Genomic DNA, 15,030 nt, shown 5'->3' with positions numbered 1-15,030 from the left:
TTTTTGGCAAAGTTTGGCAAATGTTTACAAGACTTCATTAAATGCATAGAAGCAACTTTATTCCTGTTGCCATCGAATGATTTGCTGCAGAATTAGTTACACAGTTATTGTATGATGTACCCTTAAGTGCTTATGCCAACTTCAAAAAGCACAACAAGATTTCTTAAGATGTGTTTGTTTGTTTTTTAACCCTGGATATGTTCTTAATGCAACCTTGAGACTAGAGCCAAGCTACTCAGAATTGAAGCCAACGTTTGGCTAGTAATTTTATTTGTTCAGATAGGGTTTAACTTGGCTCCTCTTGTTAATATCATTTGACAATTAGGGGCCTTAAGTGACGGACGACTATTATATGTAATCCACTTCTCACCCAAACATCTATTATTCTTAGAATTTGAGAAGGCTAAAGCTGTTATTAAACAATGGATTTGAATTTCAGAGCAATTTAAGTTAAAATTTAATAAAGTTAAACATATTAAGCTTATTAAATTGAAACTGATAAATTAATCAAAGAATCAGAGATGCTTTTCAGTTGGTTGTTTATTTATATTTATGTGACCCAAGTTTCACTGGGTATTCTTTAATGATCTCTTCAATGTCTTCTACTCAGCATTTCTAGAGGGCAGATAACATAACATCCTCAGATGTCCATGTGCACCAAGCGAGATTTGGCGCCATCTAGTCTCTTCCAGCCTTAGGCATAAAATCTCCACATTGTATCCAATTTAGCTTGAAGTGGCAATGTAAAACTGAGTATTATCACTTGTATAGTATTACGTAATGATATCTCATCCCAAATCTATATTTCACCAATTTCACACAGATATTAAATAATACAGGAGGGAAGAAGAAAGCCATGTCATATGGTGCACTGCATTGCTGAATCATGGACTCAACTATTTCTCACTGTTACTAGTGGGAAATGCTGACTCTGATAAGACTGGAATCATTATAAAACAATATTCAATCCTCTTTCTTTCAGGGAATCCATGGAGACATTATATTTGATAGTATTGAATATTGTCAAATCTCTCAAAATATAGCAGCTCTAAAAAGAGACATATTCTGACAAATTTCATCTAGAGCCGTGATGGTGAACCTATGGTAAACGTGCCACAGGTGGCACACGGAGCCTTTTGGAGGGTATGCGAGACGTTGCCCTATGTCAGCTCCAGCATATATGCACGTGCTGGCCTGCTGATTTTTGGCCTTGGGGAAGGCCGTTTTGCCCTCCGGAAGTGCAAAAAAACTGCACAACACACTTCCGGCTTTGCTTGTTTTTGCATTTTGGAGAGTTCAGAGAAGCTTTCTGAAGCGCCAGAGTGCAGAAAACAGCCCAACAAGCAAACCAGAAGTCCCTTTTTCCGAACTTTCAGTTTGCCCATTTTTTCACATCTCAGGCTTTAGTGAGGCCTGTGTGCATGCACGGGGATGGGTTTGTGTGTTCATGCGCAGGGATAGCACAGGAAGAGTGTGCATATGTGGGGGAGGGAAGGGGTGTGGGCACGTGTACGCATGCTAGCACATCCACACACACCCTTTTGGCACGTGAACCAAAAAAGGTTCGCATTACTGCCTTTGAGCAATGCCTTATATGTCCTATATTCTTGCTAAATGATTGTATGAGGAGCAATTCATTCCACTTCCAGGCTACCTTTTCAAACTACAATTAGTAGTTGACTTATGACAAAAATTGGAATCAGAATCTTGATTATTAAGCAAAGTGAAATGCTCATCTGGCATTCGGTGACCACTATCCTGATGCTTGCACTTGTTAAATTATCTACAGAGTCATTATGCAGATGGAGAAAAATGTTTCCTGCCAAGTTGAACTCTCTTTCATACATAAAAGGGAATTCTTCCAAAAAGCTGCAGGAACAGAGATCAGATCTTTGGGATTAGGCCTCCATTTCTGCAACCTGCCAGAGGAGTTCCCCGCTCCTCCATAGACAACCCTTTTGCTCCACATAGACCTGAGATTCCCTCTTAGTTGAAATTTTCTCCCAGGAGCCAGTTCTTGCTTTCAGACGGCTGCCAGGATGGAATCTCAGCTTTATGGCAGATGTCAGCAGCTTGCAACTTTCCCTGACGGCTTCCCCGTTGACTTTCTGGGAAAATAAAATGAGCAGAGAGATTGCAAACACCATTCACATGATTGCAGGGTGCTTGGCAACTAGTTGTAAATATGAACAGGTTGCCAAACCCTCAGATCATGGTCATATTACCATAGGATTGGTCATGCAATATTTTGTGAAATGCTTTATGAGTCACAAAGCACCCATTACATACCCACTGTAATCCCAGAGCATTGTTCAAACAATTGGAAGTCAAAACTATGACTTTGACTAATGGCTGTGGCCATTAATTTAGAGTTGGGAAGGAAGTCAATGGCAGATGCTGAAAACAGTATCTCACATGCAATATTGTTGCATTAGCTTTGTTGCTTTATCTATCTGTCTATCTGTTTCTCTGTCCATCCATCCATCCATCCATCCCACTATCAATAACTTGAGATGGGTTACAAATAATAAAAAGCATAATATAAAAAGTAAAAATAACCCCCACCCCCTTCACAATAACAAGTAGTCAACAAACCACTTGATGAACTCCATCCCATTCTGGCCCATTGGCAAAACCAGGTCTTTAGGGTCTTGTGAAAGAGTGCCAGAGTGGCAGTCTCATCTTTACAGTGATGATGATCCAAAGGGAGGGTACCACCATGGAGAAGGCCCTTCTAGTCCTACCAGATGTATCTTTTTAGTAGAAGGGAACCACAACATTCCCTTCCTCTTTACTCTGATGGGTTGGATTGAAATAATCTGGATGTTAAAAAAACCATCATGATCCATAACATCAGGGAAGAGACAGTCATTCTCTACTGGCACTCTACTTGGGGCTACATTCTCTACTACCCTTGAAGAATGTTCGGAGACTTCAATTAATCCCGCATGCAGCCACATGAGCTGTAATGGTTGTTACCTAGGTACACCCATATCAGTCCAGCACTCTGTGAGCTGCACTGGCTGCTGATCGGTCTCTGAATGTAATTCAAGGTGTTGGTTATCACCTATAAAGCCCTACATGGCATTGGACCAGATTATTTTAGGGACTGTCACATGTCCCAGCAACCGGTTAGGTCGCATAGAGTTGGCCTTCTCCAGGTCCTGTCAGCCAAACAATGCTGACTGACGGATTTGTGGGGAAGAACCTTCACTGTTGCAGCCTCAGTCCTCTGGAACCAACTCCCTCCAGGGATTTATACTGCCCCCACTCTCCTCAAAAGGTGTTAAAAACACATCTATGCTAGCAGGCCTGGAGCCAAGAGATAGCTTTCGCTCCGGCTAGGAGTGTGAAGAAGGATGACTGACTGTGTTTATACAGTGATACCTCATCTTACAAACTTAATTGGTTCCAGGACGAGGTTCTTAAGGTGAAAAGTTTGTAAGACGAAACAATGTTTCCCATAGGAATCAATGGAAAAGCGATTAACGCGTGCAAGCCCAAAATTCACCCCTTTTGCCAGCCGAAGCGCCCGTTTTTGTGCTGCTGGGATTTCCCTGAGGCTCCCCTCCATGGGAAACCCCACCTCCGGATTTCTGTGTTTTTGTGATGCTGCAGGGGAATCCCAGCAGGGGAATTCCAGCATCGCAAAAACGAGCGCTTCGCTGGCAACAGAAGGGAGCATCAGTGAAATTGCAGCATCGCAAAAATCCCAGCATCGCAGCATCGCAAAAATACCGAAGTCCTCGAAACCCCACTTCTGGACCTCTGTGTTTTTGTGATGCTGCGATTTCACTGAGGCTCCCCTCGCTGGGAAACCCCACCTCCAGACTTCCGTTGCCAGCGAAGCGCCCGTTTTTGCACTGCTGGGATTCCCCTGCAGCATCACAAAAACACGGAAGTCCGGAGGTGGGGTTTCCCATGGAGGGGAGCCTCAGGGGAATCACAGCAACACAAAAACAGGTGCTTTGCTGGCAACAGAAGTCTAGAAGCGGGGCATCCCAGTGGCGGCGGTGGGTTTGTAAGGTGAAAATAGTTTGTAAGAAGAGGCAAAAAAATCTTAAACCCTGGGTTTGTATCACGAAAAGTTTGTATGATGAGGCGTTTGTAAGAAGAGGTATCACTGTACTTGGGTTTTTTATTTTTCTTAACCTTTTTATTGTTTTGCACTGTTTTTATCTTTGTTTATATTTTTATCCTTGTAAGCCCCCCCCCCGAGTCTGTGAGAAGGGTGACTTATGAATCAAATAAGTAAGTAAGTAAGTAAATAAAACTCCAAATACTAATCAAAGATGTGATCCTTTCATTTGGTATTTTTATTGTGTTCTTTGATGAATAAAACATTAAGATGCTTCTAGGTTAAATTTTGGTTACTGGCTTTTTTTAACAAAGTATAGAGACGTAATGTTTGTAATTGTAACTGAGGTAAGACTTGTGTTTGAATTACAGAAGTTGCTGGGTTTGTTTTGCAACCGATGAGGATGACAGAACAGCAGAATGGGTGAGACCGTGCAGATGTCGAGGCTCTACAAAATGGGTTCACCAAACATGTCTACAGCGTTGGGTGGACGAAAAGCAAAGAGGAAACAGTACAGCTCGAGTTGCCTGTCCACAGTGCAATGCAGAATACTTGATAGTATTTCCAAAGTTAGGTAAGACACACATATTGTCTGAAACAGGAAAAACCTGTTTCAGTCCCAAGATTTTAAGTATGATTCTCCTGTATTTGAAAGTTTTGATATGGTGTGGGAAGCTTTAGGGTTTTCCATTAACACTTATATCTCCTATATGAGATCTTCCATTAACACTTATATCTCCTATATGAGATCTTGAGTGTGGTTTATGGCATCAGGGAAGAATTATGAGAGAAGAAGTCAGTAATAAAGTAGATATAGTATATTTATCTAAAGTATGATATATCTGTTTCTAATCTGTCAACATTACATGTGTTTGCTTATAAATCATTTTGCTTCCTTAATATGGAATTATGCTGAAGAAAAAAATCACACAGAAATCTGCCCATTTTCATACATGTTAATTAATTAATGAATTCATTAATTCATTCGGGAGTAGGGCAGCATATACATCCAATTAATTAATCCAATTAATTAATTAATTAATTGGACGTATATGCCACCCCACTCCCGAAGGACTCGGGGCAGCTATTATTGTTGATCATACTGCTAACCAGATGTTTATGCTGGATTTGGTATTTTTATTCAAAATACTCCCTCAAGAATTTCCCCAAGACCGGGATAGTCAGATATTGTTGTTTGATGGTGTAAAAGATATTGTCACAGGATGTAAATTGTTCCAAGTAGAACTGAGTTTTGCAGTTGACTTTATTATCATTATTATCTCAAATCAATCGATTGCAGGAAATTATCTTCATTAAAGGTTATGCATGATAATTTATCAGCCTTGTCACATGCAAGTTAGTAGATAGATTTTTTTTTAACTTTCCAATCTACAATTAAGAAACAATAACTGGCTTAGGTCACAGCCAGCTTCTATGCCTAAGGAATACTACAAACTGAGGTTTCCTTTCAGAATCCAGCAGCTGAATATTACTCTAATTCAGTGATGGTGAACCTATAGCATGGGTGCCACAAGTGGCAAGCAGAACCATATCTGCTGGCACACAAGCCATTGTCCTAGCTCAGCTCCAACGTTCATGTGTGTGCCAGCCATCTGAATTTTGGCTTGCACAGAGGCTGTGGGGGGGAGGGTTGGCTTCCAGAGAGCCTCCGGGGGAATGGAGGAGAGAGTTTTTAATCCTCCTCTGGCTCCAGGGAAGCCTTTGGAGCCTGGGGAGGTCGAAACACGAGCCTACTGGCCAACATCAGGCTCTCCACACGCCCTTTCGCCGTAACACGAGAGCCTTCCGAAAACTCTTTCCGAGCGCCTCAGAGCAGCACCCCCACCCCTCTTTGATTCCCTCAACCCGCCCGGCCCCTCGCTCCCCTTTTCCACACGCGCCACCCAAGAAACGGTTCATCCCGTCTGGGCTTCCCCCCCCTCCTCTCGCTCGCTCGCGCTCGTTTCCTCTTCCCGCCGCCGCATTCGGCGCCCGAGAGGGGGAAAGAGAAGAATGGAGAGAGAGCCGCGCGCCGGAGACTGCCGCCGCTGCCGCCTCAACAGCAGCCACGGGAGGGGAGTTGCTGCAGCTGCCCCCGGACTTTCCACCAAGCCCAATGCCGCCAGCCCAAATGCCCGCCTCTCCCCGCGGCTGAGGAGGAGCGAGAGGAGCAGCAAAGTCCCGCGCAAGTGCATCTTCTCCAGGCGGGGGCAAGAGCGGCGGGGCGAGTCCGCAGGAAAAAAGCCGCGGGCGACCGAGCGGATCCTGCCGTTTGGGGCACTCGGCGGGCAGGGGCATGAAGGATCTCCCCGCCGGCCTCGGGAGCGCGTGGGAGGGTGGCGAGCCTAGGAAGATGAGGCAACGCCGGCCGCCGTCGAGGTAGAGGAGGAAGCGGATCGGCGCTCCGCCCCGCCAGGGTTCCTCTCCATGAGGGCGTCCGCCGAGCTGCCCGTCTTCAATTCACCGTCTCACCCGGGCTCCCGATCCTGCTGGGCGGCGGGGAGACTCGGCGGGGACGCGCGCGCGTCCGGGACCCAGAGCGCCCTTGTGGCCGCCCATTCATGCCGCTCCGTCGCTCGCCATGCTGGCTTCCCCTCAGGAGACGCGCCTGAGTGGCCTTTTTGCTGTTCCTCTCAAGAGTTCTTGCGGGGGGGAAAGCCGCTAGCCGGCTTTCGGAGCTCCTCCGGCGTCACCCGGCTTCTGGTAGAAGCCTTCTCTCTTTTTTTTCTTGCGGCGAGCCCGAGCCGTTCCTCTCTCGACCGCAGCCGAGCTTCCCTCGGCCCCCTTTGGCCCTGTCGCCTCCTCCCCGCCTGCGAGACTCTTCTTCTCCGGCTTTCGGAGCTCCTCCGCCGTCACCCGGCTTCTGGCAGAAGCCTTCTCTCTTTTTTTTCGTGCGCTTGGCGAGGAAAAGCAGGCGGGGAGGAGGCGACGGGGCCAAAGGGGGCCGAGGAAAGCTCGGCTGCGGTCGAGCAGGATCCCGCCGCCCAGCAGGATCGGGAGCCCGGGTGAGACGGTGAATTGAAGACGGGCAGCTCGGCGGACGCCCTCATGGAGAGGAACCCTGGCGGGGCGGAGCGCCGATCCGCTTCCTCCTCTACCTCGACGCCGGCCGGTGTCGCCTCGTCTTCCTAGGCTCGCCACCCTCCCACGCGCTCCCGAGGCCGGCGGGGAGATCCTTCATGCCCCTGCCCGCCGAGTGCCCCAAACGGCAGGATCCGCTCGGTCGCCCGCGGCTTTTTTCCTGTGGACTCGCCCCGCCGCTCTTGCCTCCGCCTGGAGAAGATGCACTTGCGCGGTACTTTGCTGCTCCTCTCGCTCCTCCTCAGCAGTGGCGGCACGAGCGGCGGCCGGACAAGCGGCGGCCGCATGAGCGGCGGCGGCACGAGCGGTGGCCGGACAAGCGGCGGCCGGACAAGCGGCGGCCGGACAAGCGGCGGGCAGGCGGGCGGGCAGGCGGCTCCTCAGCTGTTGGGCGGGGGTCTTCCCAGGTGCGGAAGTAAAAAACACCATCTGCACATGCGCGGCCATGGGAAAAAAAGGGCGCGCATGCGCAGATGGTGTTTTTACTTCCGCACTACTATATTGCGAAAAACCGATCATTGCGAGGGGTCCTGGAACGGAACCCTCGCAATGATCAGGGGATCACTGTATGTAGGTCCATGAGTTAAGAACAGTTAGTAATTCTGATAAGGATGAAAATACAATCAAAGATGAAAACTAAGGTGGAACAATATACCACATATTACCATATTTTCGGACTATAAGATGCACTGGTGTATAAGACACACCAAGATTTCAAAGACAATGCCCACCCCATTTTTTGCAAAAAGGGGTCATGGGATGGGGCTTCACGAGGCCAAAACCAGCTTTATTTGGTTTATAAGTCTCATCGACATTTCTACCCTCTTTTAGGGGGAAAATGTTGTGTCTTATACTCAGTAGCTTGTTTTTCATCTCCCGATGCAAGAAGTTAGGTTACCAGTTTAGTGTTTTCAATTTCTCTCATTTTCAGATTAAATTGTTTTAAGAATAAGTGTATTACAGATGTATAATTTAGTTACTTGGAAAGGCACAATAATGGATTAGAAATCAGAATATATTATACTTCTGCAGAAAGAAACAATTTTATACAATTATAAAATTTACTAATAAAACATAACTTTCATTTTCCAGTTGCTCCTTTGTCATGATGGTTGCTACATAATCTCATTTCTTCCTTCCATTATAGGTCCAGTTGTTTATGTCTTGGACTTAGCAGATCGTCTTATTTCAAAAGCCTGTCCATTTGCTGCAGCTGGAATAATGGTGGGCTCTATCTACTGGACAGCTGTCACCTATGGAGCTGTAACAGTGATGCAGGTTCAGATAATGTTCTAAATGTTGAATTACTGTAATTGATCTGGAAACTGCTAGAGATTTGCTGAAGACGCCCTTAGGGGTGGGTAAGAAAGAAAATTGTAAGGCACAATTGGAAAAAAAAATTATACCTAGATCCAGATTATGTTTCATTCATTCTTATGAAGCTTTTGCTCCTTTTGAGATGCCTTACATTTGTCATTATGATTCTACATTTGGTCAACTAATGACCATTCAAAACAATGATGGGCCTGAAATGTGTTTTTTGGTCCATCAAGCCCTTCTGGACATCATAAAATATTATGCCACACACTGTCTTCCCATAGTTACATGATTTTGGGCACTTTGTAAGTGGGTCATTACAACCAATTGCAACATCCCACAGATAAATGAATGCATTTTGCAACATTGTTTGCCAGCAGAAAACAGGCATTCAGAAGAATGGTTTCATACTTACAAACACATAGCTTGCTTATCAGCCATAATGTTTTGCTTACTGTAATGCTATAAAATGATGTAAAATTAAATCCGGCCATGTGAATGCCTCAACCTAAATGCAGTGATTTACAACTGGAAATCCAGTCAAGTATTACCTATATTACTTCAGCAACTGGTAAAGACATTTGTGACAACAGAAGTGGCAATGACTGATTTTGATAATCTTTAAAAAGAAGTTCATTTCTGGATATGAGACCACCTATAGAAATAAGAGACTGGCATAAATAACATTTGAGAGACATTCCATTGACTGACCCTCTTAAAAAAATCCACAAAAGAAGGCACAATCAAACCCATATATACTGGTTGTTATGAAACTACATGGACATGTTCATGTGGTTACTAGGAATCAAGCTTGACACACTGAGATTTTACATTACCATATATGAAGGCCTTTGTAATTCAGGTTTATCAAGCATGAAGGCATTCGTAATTACAGTACAGTGGTACCTCATGATACAAACCCCTCGTGATACGAACCCCTCGTGATACGAACCCGGGATTCAGAAATTTTTTGCCTCTTCTTACAAACTTTTTTCGGCTTACGAACCCACCACAGATCGCAAAATGGGGTCTGCTGGGCGCCGCCGCCTGGCTGTCACCTTTTTAAAGAGCCGGGGGACTTCTAGGTGTTCTCCCGAACCCGAACTTTGGGTTTGGGAGGCCGCCGAGAAGCGCCACCGCCCGGCTGTCACCTTCTGAAACAGCCGGGGGGCTTTCTCGGCATTCTCCTGAACGCCGAACCCAGAAGTTCGGGTTCAGATTCCGGAGGCCGCCGAGAAGTGCCGCCGCCTGGCTGTCACCTTCTGAAACAGCTGGGGGGCTTCTTGGCATTCTCACGAACGCCGAACCCAGAAGTTCGGGTTCGGGTTCCGGAGACCGCCGAGAAGTGCCCAGCTGTTTCAGAAGGTTACAGCTGGGCGCCGCCCCTTGGCAAAATGCCGTTTTTGCAATCGGCGGCAGCGTTTTCGGCCGATCTGGAGGCTAGAAAGAAGGTGGGGAATCCCAATAGGGAATTACATAGGCGGAGCTTTGATGTCTTCCGAGTTCGGCGTTCAGGAGAACACCGAGAAGCCCTCCAGCTGTTTCAGAAGGTGACAGCCGGGCGGCGGCGCTTCTTGGCAGCCTCCGGAACCCGAACCCAAACTTCCGGGTTCGGCATTCAGGAGAACGCCGAGAAGCCCCCCGGCTGTTTCAGAAGGTGACAGCCAGGCGGCGGCGCTTCTCGGCGGCCTCCCGAACCCGAAAAGTTCTGGTTCAGGAGAACGCCGAGAAGCCCCCCGGCTGTTTTAAAAGGTGACAACCAGGTGGCGGCACCCAGCGGAGCGCCATTTTGCTTTTTTTTTTCTTTTTGCACAGATTAATCGCTTTTACATTGTTTCCTATGGGAAACAATGTTTCGTCTTACGAACGTTTCGCCTTACGAACCTACTTCCAGAACCAATTAGGTTCGTAAGACGAGGTATTACTGTACATATTTCAAGCAAATACAACCTAGCTTCTTCATATAGGTAATGTTATTCAAGTATTCCTACTAAGAGCAGAACTCTAACTAAACATTTTCAGACTTAATGAGCATTTTTCCAGTTTTAATGCTTTAAATCGTTATCTTGATTGATACAATTCAGATACCAGGCTGGTTAAATTCACAGGACATATTTTGGCTGACAAAGCTAGTGCTGGTGTACTGTTGGTTGTATTGTTAATATCATTGTGCTAAAAGAAAGTGAGAGGTCACTTTTGTTATATTTTTTGATGTATATTTTTGACACTTTTGTTATTTCGCTTCTCTTTCCCTTTTATGTTAGTTTGTATTTTAATGTTGGATGTCCACGGAGAGCGGTGGCATACAAATCCAACAAACAAACAAACAAACAAACAAATAAATAAATAAATAAATGTACAGTTTAAATATAAATATACTGCTCAAAAAATTAAAAGGAATACTCAAATAACATATCTTAGATCTGAATGAATGAATGAAATAGTCTCATTGAATACTTTGTTCTGTACCAAGTTGAATGTGTACAATAGCATGTGAAATTAATTGTCAATCAGTGTTGGACAGTTTGATTTTACAGAAGTTTCATTTACTGGGAGTTATATTGTGTTGCTTAAATGTTCCCTTTATTTTTTTGAGCAGTGTATTTTATGCTGGCAACACAACTTACTATGTTGCAATAGATTTGAAAGCTATATCACAAGAAATACTTTACAAATGATAAAAACTAGACAATTAGTCTTAAATGGTGCTAAATAAAGTTTATCCACCTGTCAGTTCCCAATTTTCCTTTCTCTGGTCATCTTACTGCCTGAGTAAAGGGAAGGCTTCTTGTCCCAGTATAATAGTATAGTATAATGCTAATTGTATTCCATGGAAGTGATTTGGTATTTTCCAGCTCTTCTGTAATATTTTCTGAATAGATTTGTTTAACTGAAACAATTCTTGCATAATTGAAAATGTCCAGATTGGGTTAATAACACATCTGAAAAAATTCTTTGAGTAATGCTTTATAAAATGAGTACCGGTATGTGTTTAACAAAAATGATATGTGGTTAATAGTTATGTAGTAATATATAGTTTTGTTTTGGTCAGGTTGTGGGTCATAAAGAGGGCCTTGATGTCATGGAGAGAGCAGATCCATTATTCCTTTTAATTGGACTTCCCACCATCCCAGTTATGCTTATATTGGGAAAGATGATCCGCTGGGAAGACTATGTGCTTAGATTGTGGCGAAAGTACTCTAACAAACTGCAGATACTGAACAGTATATTTCCAGGTAATGCTACAAAAGTTTAATATCTAGGCTGGGCTTGGTTTCAGTGAGAAAGAATGAAATGCTAGAGCAAGTTTCTTCATTCTTAAGGCAAAGCCTGTCTGGCACAATTTTTGCTGCTTCTGTTTGAATTAGATTGATGAGATATGTTGAAAAAAAACCCTCAAAATATGAAAACTAAACTTATTTTATTATAGCTTTATTAAAATTCATACTTTAATTAATTTAGTACAGAAATAAAGAATTCTGAATGTGAATGAAATTGAAATACTGAATTGAAAGGTTTGTTGCATAGAACTGTGTAATGTATATATCCTTATATTTAGTTAGCAGTGGTATTTCTCTCCAGGGATTGGATGTCCTGTTCCTCGTATTCCAGCTGAGGCTAACCCTTTAGCAGATCATGTCTCTGCTACTCGTATCCTGTGTGGAGCTCTTGTCTTTCCCACAATTGCCACAATAGTGGGAAAATTGATGTTCAGCAGTGTTAATTCTAATCTTCAAAGAACAATTTTGGTAAGATGAAGTTTCCTTGTAGAGGTTAATCGGCAAGATTATAGAAACATTTCTAACTATTTGTCATCTCTTTACATAATTGTTTTTATACTCCTGCTAAATAGTACTCTGTTATAATAAATACCTACATTCTCATTTTAAAACTGTAAAGAACTGTATGTAAATATTACATATACATTATACATTCAAAGTCACAGAAATCACATTGAGGTTGTGTCAACTTTTGTTCATTTAGAATTCCATTGAAATACAATTTGATCAGAGTTGCCTAAATTTTGCATACAAGTATAATAGGCTAGGTTCACATAGCTTTAAATCCTTTAATGAATCGCAATTACTATTTCACAAACACACTAGACCTATCTAATAAATAGCTGGTTTCCTATGTAATCATAACTATAAACCAGTGATGGTGAACCTTTTTTCCTCAGGTGCCGAAAGAGCATACTCGTGCGCTATTGTGCATACGTGAGTGCCCACAACCATAATTCAATGCCTGGGGAGGGTGAAAACAGCTTCCCCCACTCCCCGGAGGCTCTCTGGAGCCTGGAAATGACCTATTTCCCAACTTCTGGTAGGCCCAGTAGGCTCATGCTTCATCCTCCCTAGGCTCCAAAAGTTTCCCTGGAGTTGGGGGAGAGTAAAAACGGCCTCCCCCATCCCCCAGAGGTTCTCTGGAAGCCAAAACGCCCTCCCAGAGCCTCTGCGCGAGCCAGAAATCAGCTGGCCAGCACACACATGGACGTTGGAACTGAGCTAGGGCAATAACTCGCATGCCAGCAGATAGGCTCCGCATGCCACCTGTGGCACCTGTGCCATAGGTTCGCCATCATTGCTATAAACTATCAAATATAACCTTGCCTTCATGGTTTTTCTGAATCCACCTTTATAGTATTTTGAGATGTACTCTATTGTGCAAATTGTACCCATGTGTCATAGCAGGATTACCTCATGTTAAAAAGTGTCATTTCACAGGACTAATTCGTGATTTTTATAAGTTCATACTGAAATTTTTTTAAGTTTCAGACTTGCCTTATTCAGAACTGATTTTCAGTCATACCTAGAAATCCTGTTATTGTATAATGACATGATTTATTGCAGGAATGAGGGATTTTCAGACCATGGATTTGATACGGTCCAGAGAGCTACCATCAAAATTATTTCCCAGCAATTGAACTTATCTATCTCCAGACCTCTGTTATATTCAGTGAGCAAGAAGAGGCTGGCAGTTCCCTATTCCAGATGCAGGAAGTGGCTAGCTACGATTACATTCTTGGGCAGAGGTAGAAGACCTGGCTCACATCCTGTTTGATTGTTGCCTGTATCAGAAGGTGTGGGACAGGTATCTTGGTCTCTATACCAAATGAATGACTCATTGGGATCCCCATATCAAAACATCTTACCTTATGTGGCCAGAATATGAAAATAACATTTAACACATGACAGTACCTAAGCAAAATGGTTTGGTTGAGATCTGCATATGTGGGACTGATTGAGTAGATTGTAGGGGTGACATTAAAATATATTTTTATCATATTTTACCTATATCTTAAATTGTATTTTGTCCAATTCCATTTTAAATTGCTTTTATCAAATTTTGGTTATAATTTGTTTTTTGACCTCTGTCCTTTAATATGGCCCAAAGACTAATCAATTAAATAAATAAACAAACAAATAGCTTACATTCTTGGACAATGGCAGATGAACACAAGTGGTTCTCAAGTGGTTTTGATAATGGCTTTTGTGTTGCAATTTTATTCCTGAAATAATTTCACTTGGATATTATTGGTAGCGGTTATGTACTTGTAAGCAGTAGGATGAATAAATATAGGGTAGATATTTTGTAAATAAATAAGATGGAGTCTTCGTAGAGGGGCGGCATACAAATCTAATAAATTATTATTATTATTATTATTATTATTATTATTATTATTATTATTATTATTAAAAATAGCCATTCCAAAAAATTCCAAATTCCAAAGAATTCCAAATCCATTTTATTTAACCTGCTGAGATTATTGGATAGGAACTTTAGCTCCTGATACTGGATAATGGCAGTTCCAGGTATATGGACAATTACTGAGAATTCTGGTTGAGTTCCACTCACCTTCAATTTGAACTAGATGCAGTTCCTTATTCCTAATTCATTGTTTTGACTAAACAATAGATAGGAAAGTCAGTTTACACAAAGTTGTGCATGGAGAACCAAGGCTGCGATTCAGATTAGTGTCTAGATCATAATGGACAGAACTATGAGTTGTAATGGTTCAAAATATAAATGCATAAATTTACAATAGCAGCTTCTGTGCTGCTTGTTATCACTTAAGTCACAGTATTCAAAAGTTATTCTTTTACATAATTGCTTTTTCATCAACTAACCAAATCAAGGCTGAATATAAGTTAGTTAACTATGGATATCTAGGTTACATGAATTACCATAACTAGAAATATGACATCCAAATATTATTATGTAACATAATTAAAAATGTATTACTGCTACTGGAAGATAAAGGGGAGCTTTAGATGCAAATATATACATAAGAGAATTAGAAATGAAATGTGTTACTGAAAAACAAGGCAAATGAACAAATGAACGTTTCATCCCATCTATTCAATGAAGCCTCGGTCCATCAGTTAGGGAATGTATGAGAAAGAAATTTGGGCATCACATATAGAATTCTCATTAAAGTACAGACTAATAAATTAAGAGCACAGTTTTCTTATTTAGTTTCCAGGATTCTATAATCTAATCCCTTCCTGGCATTAAACCTTATTAATAAGACTGAATCTTGCTTGGTGGTTCTG

General features: G+C 42.8%; 1 protein-coding gene across 3 annotated transcripts in view; it reads left to right on the top strand.

Annotated features, from left to right (window-relative positions):
• MARCHF5 (membrane associated ring-CH-type finger 5) overlaps positions 1-15,030 on the top strand; it is a 34,555-nt gene that overhangs the window by 16,508 nt on the left and 3,017 nt on the right. For 2 of the 3 annotated variants that reach the window (XR_011559171.1, XM_070752420.1), the window contains exons 2-5: positions 4,450-4,652; positions 8,307-8,437; positions 11,529-11,712; positions 12,059-12,225. Coding sequence is in view for 2 of the 3 variants with exons in the window: in XM_070752420.1 (XP_070608521.1) it covers positions 4,450-4,652; positions 8,307-8,437; positions 11,529-11,712; positions 12,059-12,225 (685 nt within the window). In the remaining variant the exon portion in view is untranslated. Of the gene's footprint in view, positions 1-4,449; positions 4,653-8,306; positions 8,438-11,528; positions 11,713-12,058; positions 12,226-13,326; positions 15,021-15,030 lie in introns of those variants that run through there. The other variant, XM_070752421.1, reaches the window with a different exon arrangement.

The sequence above is a fragment of the Erythrolamprus reginae genome, chromosome 5 (assembly GCF_031021105.1).
Source record: "Erythrolamprus reginae isolate rEryReg1 chromosome 5, rEryReg1.hap1, whole genome shotgun sequence".
Classification (NCBI taxonomy): Eukaryota; Metazoa; Chordata; class Lepidosauria; order Squamata; family Dipsadidae; genus Erythrolamprus; species Erythrolamprus reginae.
Note: the sequence above shows the minus strand (reverse complement) of the source record. Positions and strands in the feature narration are given on the sequence as shown.